A 17683-nucleotide genomic window follows, 5' to 3' on the forward strand; every position below is an offset into this window, starting at 1 on the left:
ATTCAATGTGATTTGATCAGTAGGAAAATTATACTTGTTTTAAAAGCTACAGATTTCATCTGGGAAGACAAAGCAACTAGAAATTTAAGTGCAATAAAACACTTAAGCGTGATATAAAATAAAGTAATACAATAAAGGCAAACATAAGGCCATACCACAAGACAATGAATCTATTTGTATTTGACGGTTAAAGACATCAGTTAGACAAACGCATACAAAGGTATTTTGTAAATACAGGATAAGATCTAGTTTACTGTACACAGTGATAATGACGGGGGTGAGAGTGAATTCATACATGACCCACTGCTATTTACCCTTTACCACTCACTAGTGTGGACACACCTACTCATTCTTTATTACTACTCTTTTCTACATTATGTTAAACAGCGCAATAATATTTTAAACCATTGCCAATAAAATACAGCTTTGTTCACCTGCAAGAGGTGCATCCAGTGTTGCTTTTTAACGGCATTTTTATTCTTTTTGCAGAAAACAATTCACAAGAAAATGAAGATATTATTTTATCCCAAGATAAAGTACATACAATATACTACAGAATAAATACAGTAAATAGACAGAGAGTAATTAACTTAAAAATAAGTCAAATAAACCATATCAATCAATCAATCACATTTGTAAATCATTAACACATTAACACACACACATACATATATATATATATATATATATATATGTTGAGCCCATATTGCACAATTCTCATCATCTTTTTGAAAACTACAAGAATGTTTTTAGCACATTATATTTATGAATAAATTAATTGTCAATGTAAAACAGTTCAGTTGCAAAAATTGCACATTGTTAATCAAAAATGACTCCGTCCAGTGCTGTTTACATATTCAGAGAATAATAATGTTATACAATGCACTATTCAACAGAATAAAGAGGGGAAAGGCTGAGGTTTAAAACAAAAAACACCAGTTACCAGTGTCCCCGCTGATTTCACTAAGTAGCGCCATAATATTGTAATAGTCAATTTGCATTGACAGCCCAGCTCTTTGGTCCTGTGCAGGGTTAACAACACCGGTAGAAAAACGTCACATGTGCTGCTTTCACTACTTCCGGTGAAGGGGGTCCTGCAAGAGTCTTAAGTCGCCCAAATGTGTGCCTGTTTTAAAAAAGTGACCATTACAACGTTCTCGTTTCAAATATACTTAATAATATGGATATGTACGGAAACGCGTGTTATTAATCAAAATCTAAATATTACCGTGGCTCAAATGTTTGTTGTTAGGGAGTTATTGCGGTTATTAAACCGTACAGGCTGTTAGTGGCAGCTCAGTACCGAGAGTTTGAGCGTGACCTCTATTGCAGTTGAAAACATAGCGGATTCGCGGCTCGATCAGTGGGGTGTTTGTTTAGGTCTTCATTTTACCTGTCAACACAGTACTCTCAAATAACAGCACCGCAAGACAGGCTTATGAGCTCCGTGCCGCTGGATCTCCGCTCAGGGGTGCTCCGAGTGTCAGCCGGCTTTGAGATCTAACATCAGGATGGTAAGTGATCACAGCATCTGAATGGACCGTTACTGGCATGCTTTCATTAATGCATACCAAATATTTATCGAGAGGATGTTTTATTTGATTTGATTTTGTTTTGTTCGTTCTGCTGATAGATGCCTACAGTCGTGCTTCTAGATCTGAGTTTTTTTTTTTTTTTACCTATTAGGTTTGAGTCCAGCGTGGTAAAAGTATACCCAGCCTTTAAACAACAATAAAGAATGATATAATGTAATGTAAGTTTGATGGTAGTTGTAAGTCCTGGAGTCACATTATAGTTTTGCTAGTAGGAGATGAGCCTCACCTGGTGCACAGGTAAGCTTTTGACCTCAGAATGCCCTCCACTGGAAGACATCATGGAAGGGCACCAGAAGAGATCTCCTACCCAGAGAACCATAAAAAATACTTTAAACCCACATCAAAATGAAAATGTTATCATTATTTTCTCAGCCTCAAGTAGTTGCAAACCTGTGTAAAATGTTTTTCTGGATAAAGAGATGTTCTGCTTCGCTCACCATTAACATTCATTGTATGTGCTATGAAAATGAATGGACACTGTCACAAACGTTTTGCGTAACATCATGTTATTTTATGATCCGCCGTGGAAAGAAAGCCATACAGGTTTGGAATAACATGAGGTTGACTAAATGATGACAGAATTATCATTTTTAGGTGAACTATCCTTTTAAGTCTAAACTATCCAGATTGAACCGCTATGGGCCTGTCTCAATACCCACACTTAGTCTTTGCATTTGACTGCGTCTGCTTGCATGACACATTTCTTTGTGATACATTTGGCCTAAGTGGACATGAAAACTGTAACTGTATGTTTTAGTACTTCTCGATACTTTCAATTACTTTAAAATAAATGAACAAAGTTTCTAAATGTCTGTTCAGTAGTCCCTGTGTAACACAATTTAACACAATTTAACTGTGGTGCTATTAAAAGTAATCAAGAGTCATTGCAAATGTTTTACAAAATACACATGCTATTCTCTGCACCAATAAAATGTGCAACAAGTTTTACTACCATAAATAAACCTACATTGGAAAGTTTTCCTTGAAGTCTTGAATAGGAGTTCCTGAACATGATGACAGATGAGATACATTTTAGCTTTAAATACTGCTGTGTGCACTTACTTCCTACTCTTGGCCCTATGACTATAACTTCTGTAGATGCTTCATTAATATTTAACTCTCAGCAGAACATATAGTTTGGACCACCGGAGGTGCCACACAGTGTGGTTTGTATAATGTATAATATGGTGATAAGGTCATGTAATTAATATATAATTTAATAATAGCACTATTATATCGGTTTTAGGTTTATGTCAGTTTCTCTTCACACTAGCATTAATTATAGTATTAAATTATAATCTGCAGTATATCAGTGCAAACTTAGGTACTTGAAGAAAATTAATTGCAAAATCTCAGATTGAAGAGCTCAAAATCCATACTTTACCAGAGCAACTCTCCTCCTGACCATTATCTCATATGGTGACTGAGCTTCTGGACCTGCTGGTTATCTTCAGTGGCCCCCTTCAGAGCTCATTTGGCCCCTGTGCTGTCCAGGTCACTGCCAGTAAGGCAGATAAGTGTCCCATGCTGCTTCAATTACCTCTCCTGCCCCAACTTCCCCAGCAAGGGAGGCAGCCCATTTTTTTATGTTACGCTTTTAAGGAGAATGTCCAGGGTGTGACACTTTTCTGATGGTTTGAGTCGACTAAAGGGAACATTGATTGGAAACTGTCCCATCCCAACACTGATAGTTGGATGGATATTTAATTTTACCGGTCTACCTTCAGGAACCCCCCTAAAATACCTCATACTTAAAACATCTCATTCTTCTCACTCAGCATCAAAGTCTTTTTGGCTTCAAGTCTTCAAGTGAGCAGCAACGCAGTTCTTAATGATGCTGCTGGTTTAGCTCAGTTACTATTGAAAGAAAATATTAGAGGCCTAGTATAAAACTAGTAAAATAATATTTTCTAAATAAACCAATTACATGAAAATAGAGATGCACCGATCCGATACTCAGTATTGCTATCGGCTCCGATACGGTCATTTTCTTCCGGATCGGGTATCGGTCAGACAAGACCAATCCAAATCCAAAATTATGCATATAGTATTGTGTTATTGTTAAGCCCCACAAAAGCCACAAACATTATAAAGCACTATACAGTTTTCATGCACTATATTGCAAGTGTTCTGAAGCTGTTACATAGTTTAATGTGAGGTAGCGATGAACATTTAAGTCAAGTTCACGTAAACTTTGCAATTTTCTTTTGAAGTATTTCAATTGGCATATATTTTGGAATATAAGTTGATTTTTATCATTTGAAATGTGCTGTGACTTGTATTCTAAAGTGATTTGTGTAATACAGTTAACGTCAAGCATTCCAAACGTGCACAGCACTCACATTTAAATTTGTGCCAAATGATGGTGGTACATGAGCCGAAGTTTATTTTTATAGCACATTACCCACATACCGTAAACTTCATTTTTGCTCTAAATAAATTTGCCATTTATAATAAATGTTGTTTATAATGAATGTCACTATAATTTGTTTGTTTTTTACTTAAATTGTTCTGAATACCAGTGTGAGGGGAAATACATGTTTTATAGTGTTTGTAAGCATTTTATTTAGTGATATTTTACATTATTTCTGAATGTTATAATAAAATGTCACTTATAGACCAACTTGTTTTTTTCCCCCTCATAAATGCAACTTTGAACCGTGTGACATATAGTCAGGTGCAGCTTATTTTCTGGAAAACATTTTAGTCATATTAACATAATTGTGTTAATTAAAATAAACATTAAAATGACTCAAGTTTATTTATTTTTACTGTCTTGGACAAAATGGGGACTTAGAGTCAAAAAGGTTGAGAACCTAGCTTTGTTAGGCCATGAACATGGGACTATTATATGTCACATATCTTGATAATTAGGCTCCAAAGTAATGGAACAGAATTCAACCATTCAAATTTACGTTATAATATACATTCCTGAGAGACACGCCAGCCATGTTGCCATGTAAATTTCTTTTGTGCGAGTTTTGAAATGGCTAAGCACATAGCAATTTGTGCGGATCAGCGATCATTTGAATGCCATCACCATCTCCTCGACATAGGGGCAGGACACTGTACCTTACACGCGTGGATGGTGAGAGTGCCCATTGATGCCAGTGGTCCTCCCACGCTGTAGCTGGGATAGTTTTATACGGGGATGTTTAAGGCAATTACAGAGTTTATAGGTGATTGACTGGCGAAGTCAACATCATTGGCAAAGGTTGTTACCTTTGCAGCACCAAATGCATTGCTCTGTGGACATTGCAATTTTTTCTTAAATCCTTCAAGTATTTTGGAGTCGTTTTAAAACATCTCATTTTGCAAGACTGCAAATGTTTCCTCATATTTTGCTAGTTTGGTTTGACAAATCACATATTCTGGCAATTGAGGTTAGTTACTAGGTTTTTAGGTTTTTACTGGTCTGCATGCTGTTCTGTGTTCTCGCTGGTGCGATCAGAAAGTGTTCTAATATTTCACTCTTTCCCTTCAGGGTGTGATCAGTGTGCAGCTGGTGGTTACCATGGTAATGGCCAGCGTGATTCAGAAGATCATACCCCACTATTCCTTTGCACGATGGCTCCTCTGCAGTGGCAGGTAATGAGGAAGTACAGCCCACTGTGCCGCTCTGGCATCCCTCTCGATGGTCAGCCTAAAATGGCATCTTAATCTACAACGCAGCCTTAACAACACAAAGCACAGATCCTGCTCCACTTTGCCCACAGCATATCCTGTTTTATTGTTTACATTAAGGGACCATCAAAAATGCATCGTTATGTTGTTTCAGTAAGACCAAAGGGTATCATCAAAAAGCTCTACGACCCAAGAGAACCGCTAACGAAAGTACAAGCCATGCTTGTTTCCCCCCTTAATTAGCGCCATATGTGTTTGGAGTAAATGGCTCTTCCAAATGTGCTCAATAATTCATCTGTGCTTGTTTTGACTGTAAAAATAGTTTGGCAAAACTCTGGTTCGAGTGCCGGGCTTGAAGTGTTGCCCAGGAGACTTTCATAATTAAGTTTTCATTAGGAAGTAAACATGAAAAAACAACTGAAAAGCAGTACAGCCCTCTCAGGGCTCATGACAGGCCAGTTTCTAAACAAAGTTGAAGGGGTTGTGGTAAATGTTTGCCACCAAAGATCCGCTAATTTTATTACCATCAAACAACCTTTGTAATTTGAAGAAATGGTTTACATGAAAATGAAAATTCTGTGATCATTTACCCACATTCCACATCAATATCCCTTCTGTGAAACATAAAAGGAGAAATTCAGAAAGCTGCGGTTGTTGGTCTTTTCCATGGAGTTACAGTGAATTCGGAGGGAAGCTTTCAACCTTCAAAAAAGGTCACAAAGGCACCATAAAAGAATTATGAAAGTGGTCCATGCAATGAAAGTCAATAGGTCGACTCGCATGTTGTTTTAGACCCCATTGACTTTCATTGTATGGATAAAAACATTCTTCAGAATATCTTTTCTATCTGTTCTGAGGAAGAAAGTTATACAGGTATGAAACTAGATGACTCAGAGTAAATAATAGATTTCATTTTTTGGGTGAATGTTTCCTATTATATTAAGCAGTACTACGTTTTCATCATAGATAACAAAAAGAAATGTTCTGAAGAAGATTCAGCTTTGTGAATAAACTACATCTTAAAACATATATCAATAGAAAATGGTAATAATATTTCATCATAAATCTGTTTACTGTATTTTTGATCAAATAAATGCAGCCATTGTGAACATAAGAGACTTATGTCAAACTTTGAACGGTAGTGTACGTGTATACATACATTTTCAAGAGCTCTTTGTATTTCAGCGACGATAAAATACGTCTTGTCTTTTTAGTCTGCATTGGTACCAGCACCCCACAGAAGATGAGCTGAGGACTTTAGCTGGAAAACAGCAGAAAGGAGGCAAGAGCAAGAAGGACAGGTACAACGCAGCATCACTGTTGTGCTTTTCTCTAAATTCGTGCACATTTGACTTTTGTGTATCTAAAAACATTTTGATGCTTCAACAAAGTTGAAAAAATCAAGCAGCTTTGTTGCCCATATTCTGCAGTGGATTATGCATACAATGCTAATTCCCTGAAAAGGTAGACGAGCCTGTGTCTAGCAGCTTAGTTTTGATAGTCAGCTCTATTATACCTACCTCCTGTTCTCAGACAAAAGCCCATTTTTGCTCTGCAGGGAGCTCTTGGGCCATTTTGTCAGGCAGGTATGCTGCAATCCAGAGAAGGGAGACTACCATCCCCACAGTGATTTTGTGCTGAACACCATTGTGCACGCTGACCTATGTAAACAACAGAGACCCGGAGGAGAAGTCCAAGAATCTCAGGTTCAGCTGGCTTGGAGCCACGGGGCAGAAAGCTTGCATACTAGACCCGTTCTCGCTAAGGCCTGTGCCCCTTTCCAATATCCCACCGTTCCCAGCGGAGCCCGACATTCATTTCTCTATTCTTTGTCATGCAGACAGCATTAGAGATGGGTGGAAATATGTTTGATTTGAACGTTGTGTGGATTTAGCTGTTTTTTTTTTTTTCAATGGCAAGGAGGGCTCCTCTAATCCCCAGTAAAATGTGCAAACTCTGGTGTTTGGTTTCCAATAGAGACAGCCCTCAGTTAGGACTGTGAAAAATCTGCTGTCCTTTGGACAAAGTTGCAGATCCCACACGTTGATAGCCTACCTGCTTCTCAGTTAGGTTCTTTTGCTTTCATTCATCATCGTGAATAAATGAAATTGTATCATCCATTTAGCTTCAGTGTTAATAATTAAAGGCCCTAAAAAAGTTCAAATAATCAAAAGTGACAGTAGTTTTGAGAACATTGATTTTATTTTTTATTTTTTGAACCGTCTATTCATCAAAGAATCCTGAAAACAAATGGATCATGGTTTCTTGGTCTTAAGCAGCACAACTCTTTTCAACGATAATAATAAGAAATGTTTCTTAAGCAGCAAATCAGCATATTAGAATGATTTCTGAATAATAATGTAACACAAACTGGAGCTGAAAATTCAGCTTTGCCATCACCGGAATAAATATTACTGTAATTGCTATATTTTTAATCAAATAAATGCAGCCTTGTTAAGAATTTGAAACTTTAAAAAACATCTTACCAAGCTCAAACCTTTGAATAGTAGTGTATAGGTAGCATTTATAATCGTTTGACCACTGTATTGTATTACGTTTGATTTGATGATACTCTGTGATGTTAATATATGGTTTATTTATTCTTATTTAAAAGGACATTCAGGAAAAATACATTTCTGTTTATGGTCAAACTATTATAATATGCTTGTCATTATGGCAAAAAATGTTATCGATTTGTATTTCAACACTTCACAAATGATTTCAGTAGTCATGGTGGTTAATTGTATTGTATACAATGATTATAAAATGTTTTGACTTGACATGACAGCTGTATGAAATCATTTTAAACTGTGACATCCCATGCAACTTATAGCTGAATATTAATCAAATAAATGAGACTAAGGTGTCTTTCAAAATGTAAACTGGGAGCGTCTGAACTTCTCACCCTGTTGATGACATTCCACTTCACATAGCAGTCAGAATGTACACCGCCAGGAAGGAGATGCGAGTCATGTGACGCATTGCATTGTGTGATGAGGTTAAATGCCAGAGAAGCCCCACCGTCCTACAACTGAAGCCACTTTCAAGAGTGCTGAAACATCATAAATGAATGGATAGAGTAGTCCAGATGCTTCTGAATAAATTCTGTCTTATCTGGACAGCAGAGGATGATAACGGCTTCTTGAAATAGCAAACTTATCTTTTTTTATTTTATATATATATATAACATGCTAATTCTTATTTATGTTTGGCCTAGATATTTTGAGTAGTGTGCTTTGAAAGATGTGCTTTCTAATAATAAAACTGTTGTATTTTTATATTTTGTTCTATTCAAAAGTATAAATAAAAAGCAACTTTAATACAATTTATTCAAAAATACTGGTAAGTGAATGGAGAAAAATAGCACTCAATTTGAGTTTTGGTAATTTGTGCATGTGTGTATTTCAGTTTAGCCTCCTTTCAGTGTTTCATTGTTCATTATTATATGTGTTATGTTCACGTTGCTTCTCAGAAAGTACAATGGGCACTTGGAGAACAAGCCGATGACTATTCCCAAAGACATCGACCTTCAGCTAGAGACTAAATGCATTGCAGAAGTGGACACACTAGGTAACTCGCCTGTTGTTGTTATTATATGAAACAACGAATCCTTGAGCTTCAAGGATCTTCTTAGTAAGTCTGGTTCCTAAAGCGTCTCTTTTTGTCCATCTTTATTTTTTTGGTCTAGCTTTGCATTACTTTCCTGAATTCCAGTGGCTGGTGGACTTCACGGTGGCCGCCACTGTGGTGTATCTCATCACTGAGCTGTACTTCTGTGTGGCAGAGCCCAATGGAGAGATGAACATCAGTGTGGTGTGGAGCCTGCTGGTCTTGGCCTTTGTCATGTATCCCTTTGTCGCTTGAAATACTGAAATACTCTCCTCCTTTTTGCCATTTGCTTTTCTTTTGCAAACTATAATTCTTATAGTTAATTAATTAGCGTATTTGACAAATAACATGGATATTTTTTTTCCAACAAGATTTAAATTTAAAATTGTTATACAATACCGTTCAGAAAGAAATAGAAAATTGTTTTTTAAAATTGGGATTATTTAACAATATTACTGTTTTACTGTATTTTTGATCAATTAAATCAAAAGTTTTGGTGAGTGCAAGACACTTCTTTTGGGGAAAAAAATAAAATAAATAAAAAAGTACAGACCCCAAACTTTTAAATGGTAGTGTAAATGTAATTAGACCTCTGGTCATTTCAGTTTTTATTTATTTGTAGTTTTAGTCACATTTTAACCTTAAAAATAATCTAAAATATAGGTAATATAAATTATTAATAATAATCTAAAGTATTATTTTAATACTTAAATATGCCTTGTAGTTAACATGAAATCATGATGTCTGCTTTCCTGCAGTTTTCTAAAGGAAATTTTAGTGTTGTTGTTTGTGAAAATATTAACACTAGTCACAAATATGAGCATTAATAATAGAAAGGTTAGCAAACGCAATTAGTAGAAATAGAATTATTAAAAAATATTTTATATAGTATAAATGACACCTAGCATGTCAGCTACCCATTATTAATGTCTTTCTCATTAGTATGGTTTAATAAGTATGTTGGCGTGTTATCAAATCGTGGTTGCATGAGGACCATAACACAGTAGAGTTACTTGTTACCGTTTGTAACTTTAACAGAACTACAGTAGAAACCTTAAAGTACTTTATTCAATAATGTGTCCATAGTCCCTAAATGTTAAAACATCTTTAAATAAGACAACCTTTGTAGAGAAGCTCAATTTTCACAGTCTTGGTGCAGGGACAGTCTAGCCGTGAGTGATGAAAGCTGCACCTGTTGCCTTTTACCTGCTACTTTCCCCTTCTAGTGCCTCACCAAATCACACACATTAACCCCGGCACAGTCCACAAAGATCAATCTCCCTGCGCTCGCCACTGCCCTTTACCTAGCTCAGCCTGCCACAGAAGATTGGAGGCCCAATTTTCACGGCCCACCAGACTGATTTGCCTGAGAAAAAGAGAGGAAGGAAGGAAGGTGCCTGGTAGGGTGATGAAGATGATGACGATGATGATAGGTCTATATGTGTGCAAATGGCTGAATGTGGACAGGAAGGAGCCATTTTTCCTGATCTCAGTGGAGAGTGTGTGGTGGGGAAAATGGCCTTGTCAAAGTGATGGTCACTGAAACATTTCCTCAGATGGCCGCCCGCTTGCCTTGCAGATTTGCACGTCGTAGCCACAAGTTGAATGATTGACCCTAGACCAGTATAATCAAAACGGGCACACACAGGCATCAGAGCAAAGAGGCGCAGCTAGGCGATTTCTGTCTGCGTTTGGAGTCTTTTTTGATTTTCAGATTTGTTGTTTGTCACCTTAGGGAAATTGGCCTTTGTTATTTGATGAGATGTGTTTTAAAAGCGTTTCTCTTTTGCTGTGATGCTAAATATGAGACTTGTAAGCCAGGATACTTTTCAGTTGGATTCGATTAGAATCCAACTAGCCTTAGTAGTACAGAGTGTTTGTATGTTGGATCCATGAGAATAAAAAGAAGGAAAATTCTGTTGAAATCCAATTTAGGCTCTATATGTGCCAAAACTGCCAATGTGTCAAAATGAAGGAAAATGTGTGTTCGGTTAAACTCTGACAATGGGGCAAGTGTACAAAAGTTGTTATAACCCAAAATATTTCCTTAAATAGTCAAAGAATTCATTCCAGTTATTTTTGGAGAGCAGTTTTTGGTATAATATGCCCTTGAATATGTTCCTTAGCTTCAGTTTCTCTCAGGAAGATCCTTTTCTCCCTCACAGCTCACTACTTCAGACTAGAGGAGGGCGGTGAGCGTTCCCTCTGCATCACCTTTGCCTTCTTCTTCTTTGTGAAAGCCATGGCTATTCTTATTGTCACAGAGAACTACCTGGAATTTGGCCTCGAGACGGGTATAGTGGTGTTAAGTTGCTTTTATGCATATTGCTTTGTCTTTTTTTCTTTAGACTATTTTGTTCTGATGTTGAATTATTTTATAGTCTAAGATTAACACATGCTGGTAGAAATATTTAATACCAGCTGCATTTAATTACTTAAATATTTGGCTGTTTTCCTTTGCATATTTGTATTGCATCAGTCACAGCCAAAGCATCAGCCAGTCTAACAAGAAAAACGTGGGAGAAATATTTGTTCCTCATATTTTTGTTTGGAATGTCGCTTAACACCAGGAATGTATGGCTACATGCAGAAAATAAAAGAAAAGCTTTTAGCTGCCTAGTTAAATTTCTGACAAAATTGTCCACTAAAGTAGAAACTTGTTTGGCAGTGCATGACAGTCACCGTGCTTTTATTTTGTAGACCACTTTCATCTTTTTGATTTGAATCACTCACATCACTTATTGTTAGTGAGGGTCAGGCTGTTATTCTTGCATTATGATTTAGGCTGCACTCTTGCAATTTCTGAAAAACCGATCACTGTTCTCAACATAGACCCTGTAACCAGGGTTCAAAATCAGAACTATGACTAGGAGTGTGCAATATTGACAAAAAATGATATATGATTTGCTCTGATTTTGTCAACAACAATAATTAGACAGTAGCTTGCCGAGTGTGTTTTTATCCTGGTACCTTATCCCTGTCATGGACAGCTGACTTTCAAAGCGTTTCATAGTCTTAATATTTTGTGCACGAGTGACAGAAATTCTTCACTTTTTCACTATGAGTCGATATTTAACTTAAACTGATTTCGTTGAAGTGATTACCTTTTATAAAGGCAGTATTCTATAACGGGTATCCAGTCCTGCTCCAGAAGGGCCAGTGTTCTGCAGAGTTTAGCTCCAACACACTTGTCTGAAAGTTTCTAGGGGTTGGAGCTAAACTCTGCAGAACAGTGGCCCTCAGGGAACAGGTTTGGACACCCATTTTCTATAACATAATTAGATGTATGCATCAGCTTTTATGTCAAACGCTTAACATTTCATCAAATTCAGTTAGAATAATAAGACACTGGGGAATGGCCCTGTATATAATGAATTTCATGTGCATTGTAACCGCATTAAAATGCACTCTCACTGTGTTTTTGTTTCGTTTTTTTTATTATAGATATTACATGTATTACACACCCCAACTATGTCCATTTTATTCTTTCTGTCCTCCTTTTTCTCCTTTCATAGGCTTTGCAAATTTTTCCGAAAGTGCCGTGCAGTTTCTGGAGAACCAAGGCCTTGAGTCTCAGTAAGTATTATGCCATTGTCAGTAGAGAGGGAGTGTGTATACAGTATACCATGTCTCCATGGGTTGGGATTAAGCCGTGTATGTGATGGTTTGTGATTCCCTGCGGTGAACAGGCCTTGCTCTCTTCCTCTGTCTCTACAGGGGCCCCATATCCAAGCTGACCTTTAAGCTGATCCTGGCTCTGCTCTGTGCTCTCATTGGAGCCTTTCTCACCTTCCCCGGCCTGCGATTGGCCCAGATGCATCTTGATGCCCTCACACTAAATAACTGCAAAGTCACACAGTAAATGTTTCAGAAAATCACATTCATTACGTCTTATCTTCATAATTACTATTTTGTTGAAACCTTTAGTAGTGATTTTAAAAGCTTGAATTGTGGGTATTTATTCGACCTTACAATTTGAGTGTTACATTTTTTCATCAAGAAGAATTTAATTAGTTTATATTGAAATATTGTAGCCACTAGCAATATTTCCATGTTAATTCATGTGGAGCATCGGTGTCTGACTATATCCTAGCTAAGTTAGCAGAGAAGTATAGACTTTGTCTGCTTTTTCAGCCAGCATTGGGCCCTAGGGTAACTGTGTTACAAAAGAGGAGTTAAGCATTACACATCTAACATAGCTAATCCTCTTCAGTGTGGCCAGCTCGCCATACCTGCTCTCATGACACTATGGGGCTTACAGTTAGACCTCTTTTAGGCCTGGATTTACTGCTATGCTTCTTGTAAAGCTGAAATGGTATATTTAAAGCAGTGGCACTTTATGATAGTTGATGTTTACTGCTCCACTGATATTGATGCTCTCTTGTGTTACCATATCTAATTGGTTGTTTTTATGTGTCCATCCTTCAGGACTTTGCTACATATCAACTTCTTGGCCCCCTTAATCATGGTACTGCTATGGGTGAAGCCCATAACAAAGGATTGCATAATAAATCCCACTTTTGGGAAAGATAGCGTGCCTTTGTGAGTATTTCATTTTATAATTATGTTTTGCATTTTTAGTTTATGTTGAATTGTTATTAAACCTTTTTAAGTTCACCAAGACCATCTACACTTGAGCAAACTCACTTTAAAGTCAACATGGAAACAAAATTGGCCCTGATTACTTAAAACGTGTTCCTGGACTTATTGTTCATGATTCATCAGTACACAGTATTCAAATGAAATTGAATAAAATGGCCTTGTTGAAGGGTGAAATAATGTTAACAAACAGTGTAACATGCTTATTGGTGACAAATTGGTTTAATCTCATTTATACGTTTTTGTATTATCTGCTTATCCGCCCCACTGAGGGTTAGGTTGAGAGATACACCTTCATGCCTTCTTTTTTCTACAAATCTGTTTTAATGTGAGTCAAATCATGCAAATTTGCCAACTGTTGTAGGTAATGCAGTCTTTTAAACTCTTGCCGATAAATACCCCTCCAACAGTAATTTAATGGTAGTAGAATAAAGAAAATAGAATAAAAGAAGATTTGGGATGGAGTTAAAAGGCGTTTTCATTGTGAGAAGTCAATAAGCTCCACGTCTTGGTCTGAAATTGTCCTCAAAAGTTGTTGCTGTTGATATTTATAAAAGGGATGTAATCATCAGGCAATCCGCTACAAACTCATTTGGGTTCCATTCTTGTGTGTAATGCCCACTTTTGCGCTAATCAAACAAGTTCCACCCTATATTTGTTTGACTCATAAATGCAGTAGTAAAATGGGTTGTGATTTACCATTTTCTGTTGACTTGAAGTGATTTCTTCATGTTCATCTGTTTACAGGATGTCTGAGAAGACATACGACACATTGCGTCTGTGGGTGGTCCTGCTTCTGTGTGTGCTGAGACTAGCCATGATGCGGCATCATCTCCAGGCCTACCTCAACCTGGCCCAGAAGGGCGTCTTGCAGATGAAGAAGGAAGCGGGACGCATTAGTACAGTGGACCTCCAAAAGATGGTGCGTAGACTTTTGTCACTTTTTGTTCTTGTTACATCTTGTTCTTACAGATAAACAATGGCTCATCACATTAATATGCAAGTTATTGCGATGCAAAGCCATCTTCTTGCCATATTTTGCCCGATATCCCATCTATCCCAAGTGTCCCATCTTTAGTAGGTTGTTCTTGTGATGTTTGATCTGGTACTGGTTAATAAATGCACTCAGGGACCCTCTTGTGGCGCCTACACTTGGGGCCTGCATTACAGTGTCGACATTCCTCAAAGGTGGAAATATGTCGGTATGAAAAAGGACTGCGTGGCATTGTTGCCCTCAAAGCTCTAAAATGAGGAGGCTATTTGAGTTTAGTGGAGCGCAAGGATCAAAACCCACAGCTGGAGCTGAGGAAAAGAGCCCGTTTGATGTTCCAAGCCATAAGTGAGACTCACAAATGGCTGTAGAGTCGCAGGGGTGTCTGGTCTTACATCTGCTCCAGAATCATATGCTTGCAGCCTCCCTCTGTACTTAAGTTCCCAGTGATGGTTTCAGAGAGTCTGTTTGATGAGCTCCTCTCCTGCCAAGCTGCTTGTTTTAAATGAAATTTGCCTAAATGTTCTAACTGCAAATTTGTTTTTTCCTCACACAGGTCGCCCGAGTCTTTTACTATCTGTGCGTAATAGCTCTTCAGTACATTGCACCTCTGGTGATGCTGTTGCACACTACTTTGCTGCTAAAGACATTAGGTGAGTGCATTAAGGTTCTTCTGGGCACGTTCTCAATTGCCCCGGTAGGGTTTCTTGAATTTTTCAGACTCTTGTTTTAACTCCCAGGTGGATACTCGTGGGTGATTTACCCCGAAGAGAATTTGCCGTGTCTGTCAAATGAGGACTCAAGCCCCGCCGAGGTGGGGCAAGGTGAGATGCAGGCCTCTCAAACAGTGGCCCAGCTGTCGGTTGCTCTTGGGGAGCTGAGGACTGTTTTCTCCCCCTTGCTTTTTCGAGGGCTCCTATCCTTCTTCACTTGGTGGATTGCCGCATGCCTGTTCTCCACCTCTCTCTTCGGCCTCTTCTACCACCAGTATCTGATGGCTGCATAGCATCAGGAATGGCTTTTTCGACTGAACTGTGCGACACGAGGCCCTGGAACACTCCCCTTTTTCTGCAACCATATCAGCTGGGTTCTTCTCTGAGGGGCTTTCTCTGTGGACACGTTATTTTAACCTAACCAATACATAAACAACAGCATTAACAGTCATTGTAACATTTATAAGCATCAATGGATGGAGGATGGCTTCTGAAGGAGACCTTAAAATAATGCTGATTTTAAAGGGGATGCCGTCTTTGAACCACCGGAAGGTTGAAAACGGCGGATTACTCATGGTCGTTGACATTCTGCATTTCTATTTTATTTTTTTTAATTACGCTAGACGAATTTCATAAGAATGACGGCTTTTAATAGTGTTTTAAAGTTGTTTCAATTCTCCAAAGTAGAGCCTGGCTTCTGCTTTAGGGGAGGTTTTCATTGCTGATCCGTGAAAAGGAAACAGTGTTTTAGTCAAGCTTGGAGAGTGTAGTGAGGGGATTGATCAAGGAGAACTATATGTGTTAAAGGTATATTTATTTGTCCATTTCATAGGGACTGAAGTCAGCCTTCTCACGAGGAGCGTTTTTCGTTTGACTGTAGAAGACTGAGAGATAATTTAAGTGTGCGTGCGCTTGTGAGAGTGACGGTTCGTGTGTTAACATCAGTGCCTGCAGGCTCCCAGTGACCCCTGCTGCTGGTGGGTAAATCTAGAAAGGGCATTTTGATCAAGTATAAAAGCTAACTCAAAAAACTGTCTAAAGCAGTGGCCTCCGCTCTTCTGATACCCTTCCCTGTCATTTAAACGGTCGGATGTTTCACTTCGAATTTGGGTCCAGTGACATCAAACGCATCCTGTAAGCGTGCTCCGTGTTTCTGTATGGAGCCTATTGATTTTCTGTAATGCATCAAATAACAGGATTGGATTTGTTTCCTGTGAAGATGCCAAGTATGCTTGTATTCCCCTGTGAGTGTGTAAAGTACTTCCTGTTGGAAATGGGAAGCACACATGCTGAGGTACGAGCCAAAGCAGAACATGCGGCTTGATCACAAAGAAACGTCTACGAGGTCCACTTAAATATTGTGAGTTTTTGGCACTACATTTACAAAAACCACACAGATGCATATCTGAAGTATTTTTTGTTTGTCTTTTTTTTGTGTTAACCTACTGTAAAAGTCTTATTCTCTCCTTCCATTTTGAGTTTTAGAAGGTACGCAGACAATGAATGTATTGATCCTGCCTGATATTTTTTATTTTTTATTTTATTATTGAAGAACAAATCTGCTACCCTTGGGGCTCCTAATAAATAGCCGCAATTGACATTATCTTGGCTTTTAAAAAATATCAGTTAAATTTGATATCCAGTTTTTCTGTTGTGGACTTCCAGGGATATTTATATTGCAAAGGAGCATCCACTGTTATCAAAAGCACACTGTACAATCAATACTTGTTAACAATGTGGCAGTTAAATGTTTTGTTTTTTCCTCTGCTGATGATTATCAAGCTGTGAAGCTTGATGGATGCAAAGGGGAGTTTGTTTTATCTGTAAACATTTGCCATTTTTGGTGACCATCAGCAGGGCCATTTTAGTCTTACACTCAGCTTTTTTTTAACTTTATTTAGATTTTTCTCCCCTTCCCCCACCATAAAAAATTAAAAACATGTGACCAAAATTAATCTAAAAATCTTAATATAGTATAGCCCATTTTACAAGGTGTTCAATAAACATGTCTGTAAACATTTCTAACCCTAATGCCAAATAGTATGAGACTCAGAATTGAGCCATATTAATTTAAGATATTAAAGACAAATCACTCTTTTCTTTTCTTTTCCCCGCAGTATTCCAGTAGCGAAGTAGCTGGGATCTCTTATAAAACCTATCAGCCTAAATGGGTCTGTTATTCTTCAATGCATTTTAAGTACTTATCTTTATTTATTACCTTTCAGTTTGTTTAATAAATGATTGTCAAAAAAAGTCATGACTTACCGTATTACTTCTTTAGAATGAGCATTATTTTAGTTTTGTCTGGGTTTTCCCAATCTCATTGTTGACATGATAGAGTTGCAGAGTTTTTGGGTTTTGTACAATATTAATCCTCTAAAGTTAGAGTTATCATGAATAAAATAAATTCACACTGAATGGTTCATGACCTTGTGACGCCGGAGTAATGTTGTCCTGAGTGCTATTGTCTATACGGGCCTCATCTTCTAGGTGCTGCTCTTGGATCAATGAGACAAATTCCAAAACAAACAGCTGAAGAGGTTCTTTTCTTT

The 17683-nt window shown here is 37.8% G+C and overlaps 1 protein-coding gene across 2 annotated transcripts; it reads left to right on the top strand.

Annotated features, from left to right (window-relative positions):
* Nucleotides 1–1293: 1293 nt before the first annotated feature.
* On the top strand, nucleotides 1294–17377 carry LOC306871204 (transmembrane protein 161B). 2 transcript variants are annotated; one of them, XR_013784314.1, is made up of 13 exons: nucleotides 1294–1514; nucleotides 5080–5183; nucleotides 6434–6520; nucleotides 8692–8789; nucleotides 8908–9064; nucleotides 10971–11122; nucleotides 12344–12404; nucleotides 12546–12686; nucleotides 13257–13370; nucleotides 14175–14349; nucleotides 14975–15071; nucleotides 15159–16491; nucleotides 17249–17377. XR_013784314.1 is itself a non-coding variant. In XM_079418981.1 (12 exons), exons 1-12 carry the CDS (start codon nucleotides 1512–1514, stop codon nucleotides 15422–15424), a joined length of 1455 nt encoding a protein of 484 aa, XP_079275107.1. In that variant the 5' UTR covers nucleotides 1294–1511; the 3' UTR covers nucleotides 15425–17377. The 2 variants fall into 2 exon arrangements, 1 of the variants encoding a protein (XP_079275107.1); XM_079418981.1 differs by having other exon boundaries at nucleotides 15159–17377.
* Nucleotides 17378–17683: the final 306 nt, after the last annotated feature.

Source organism: Barbus barbus (assembly GCF_936440315.1).
Source record: "Barbus barbus genome assembly, chromosome: 6".
NCBI lineage: Eukaryota > Metazoa > Chordata > Actinopteri > Cypriniformes > Cyprinidae > Barbus > Barbus barbus.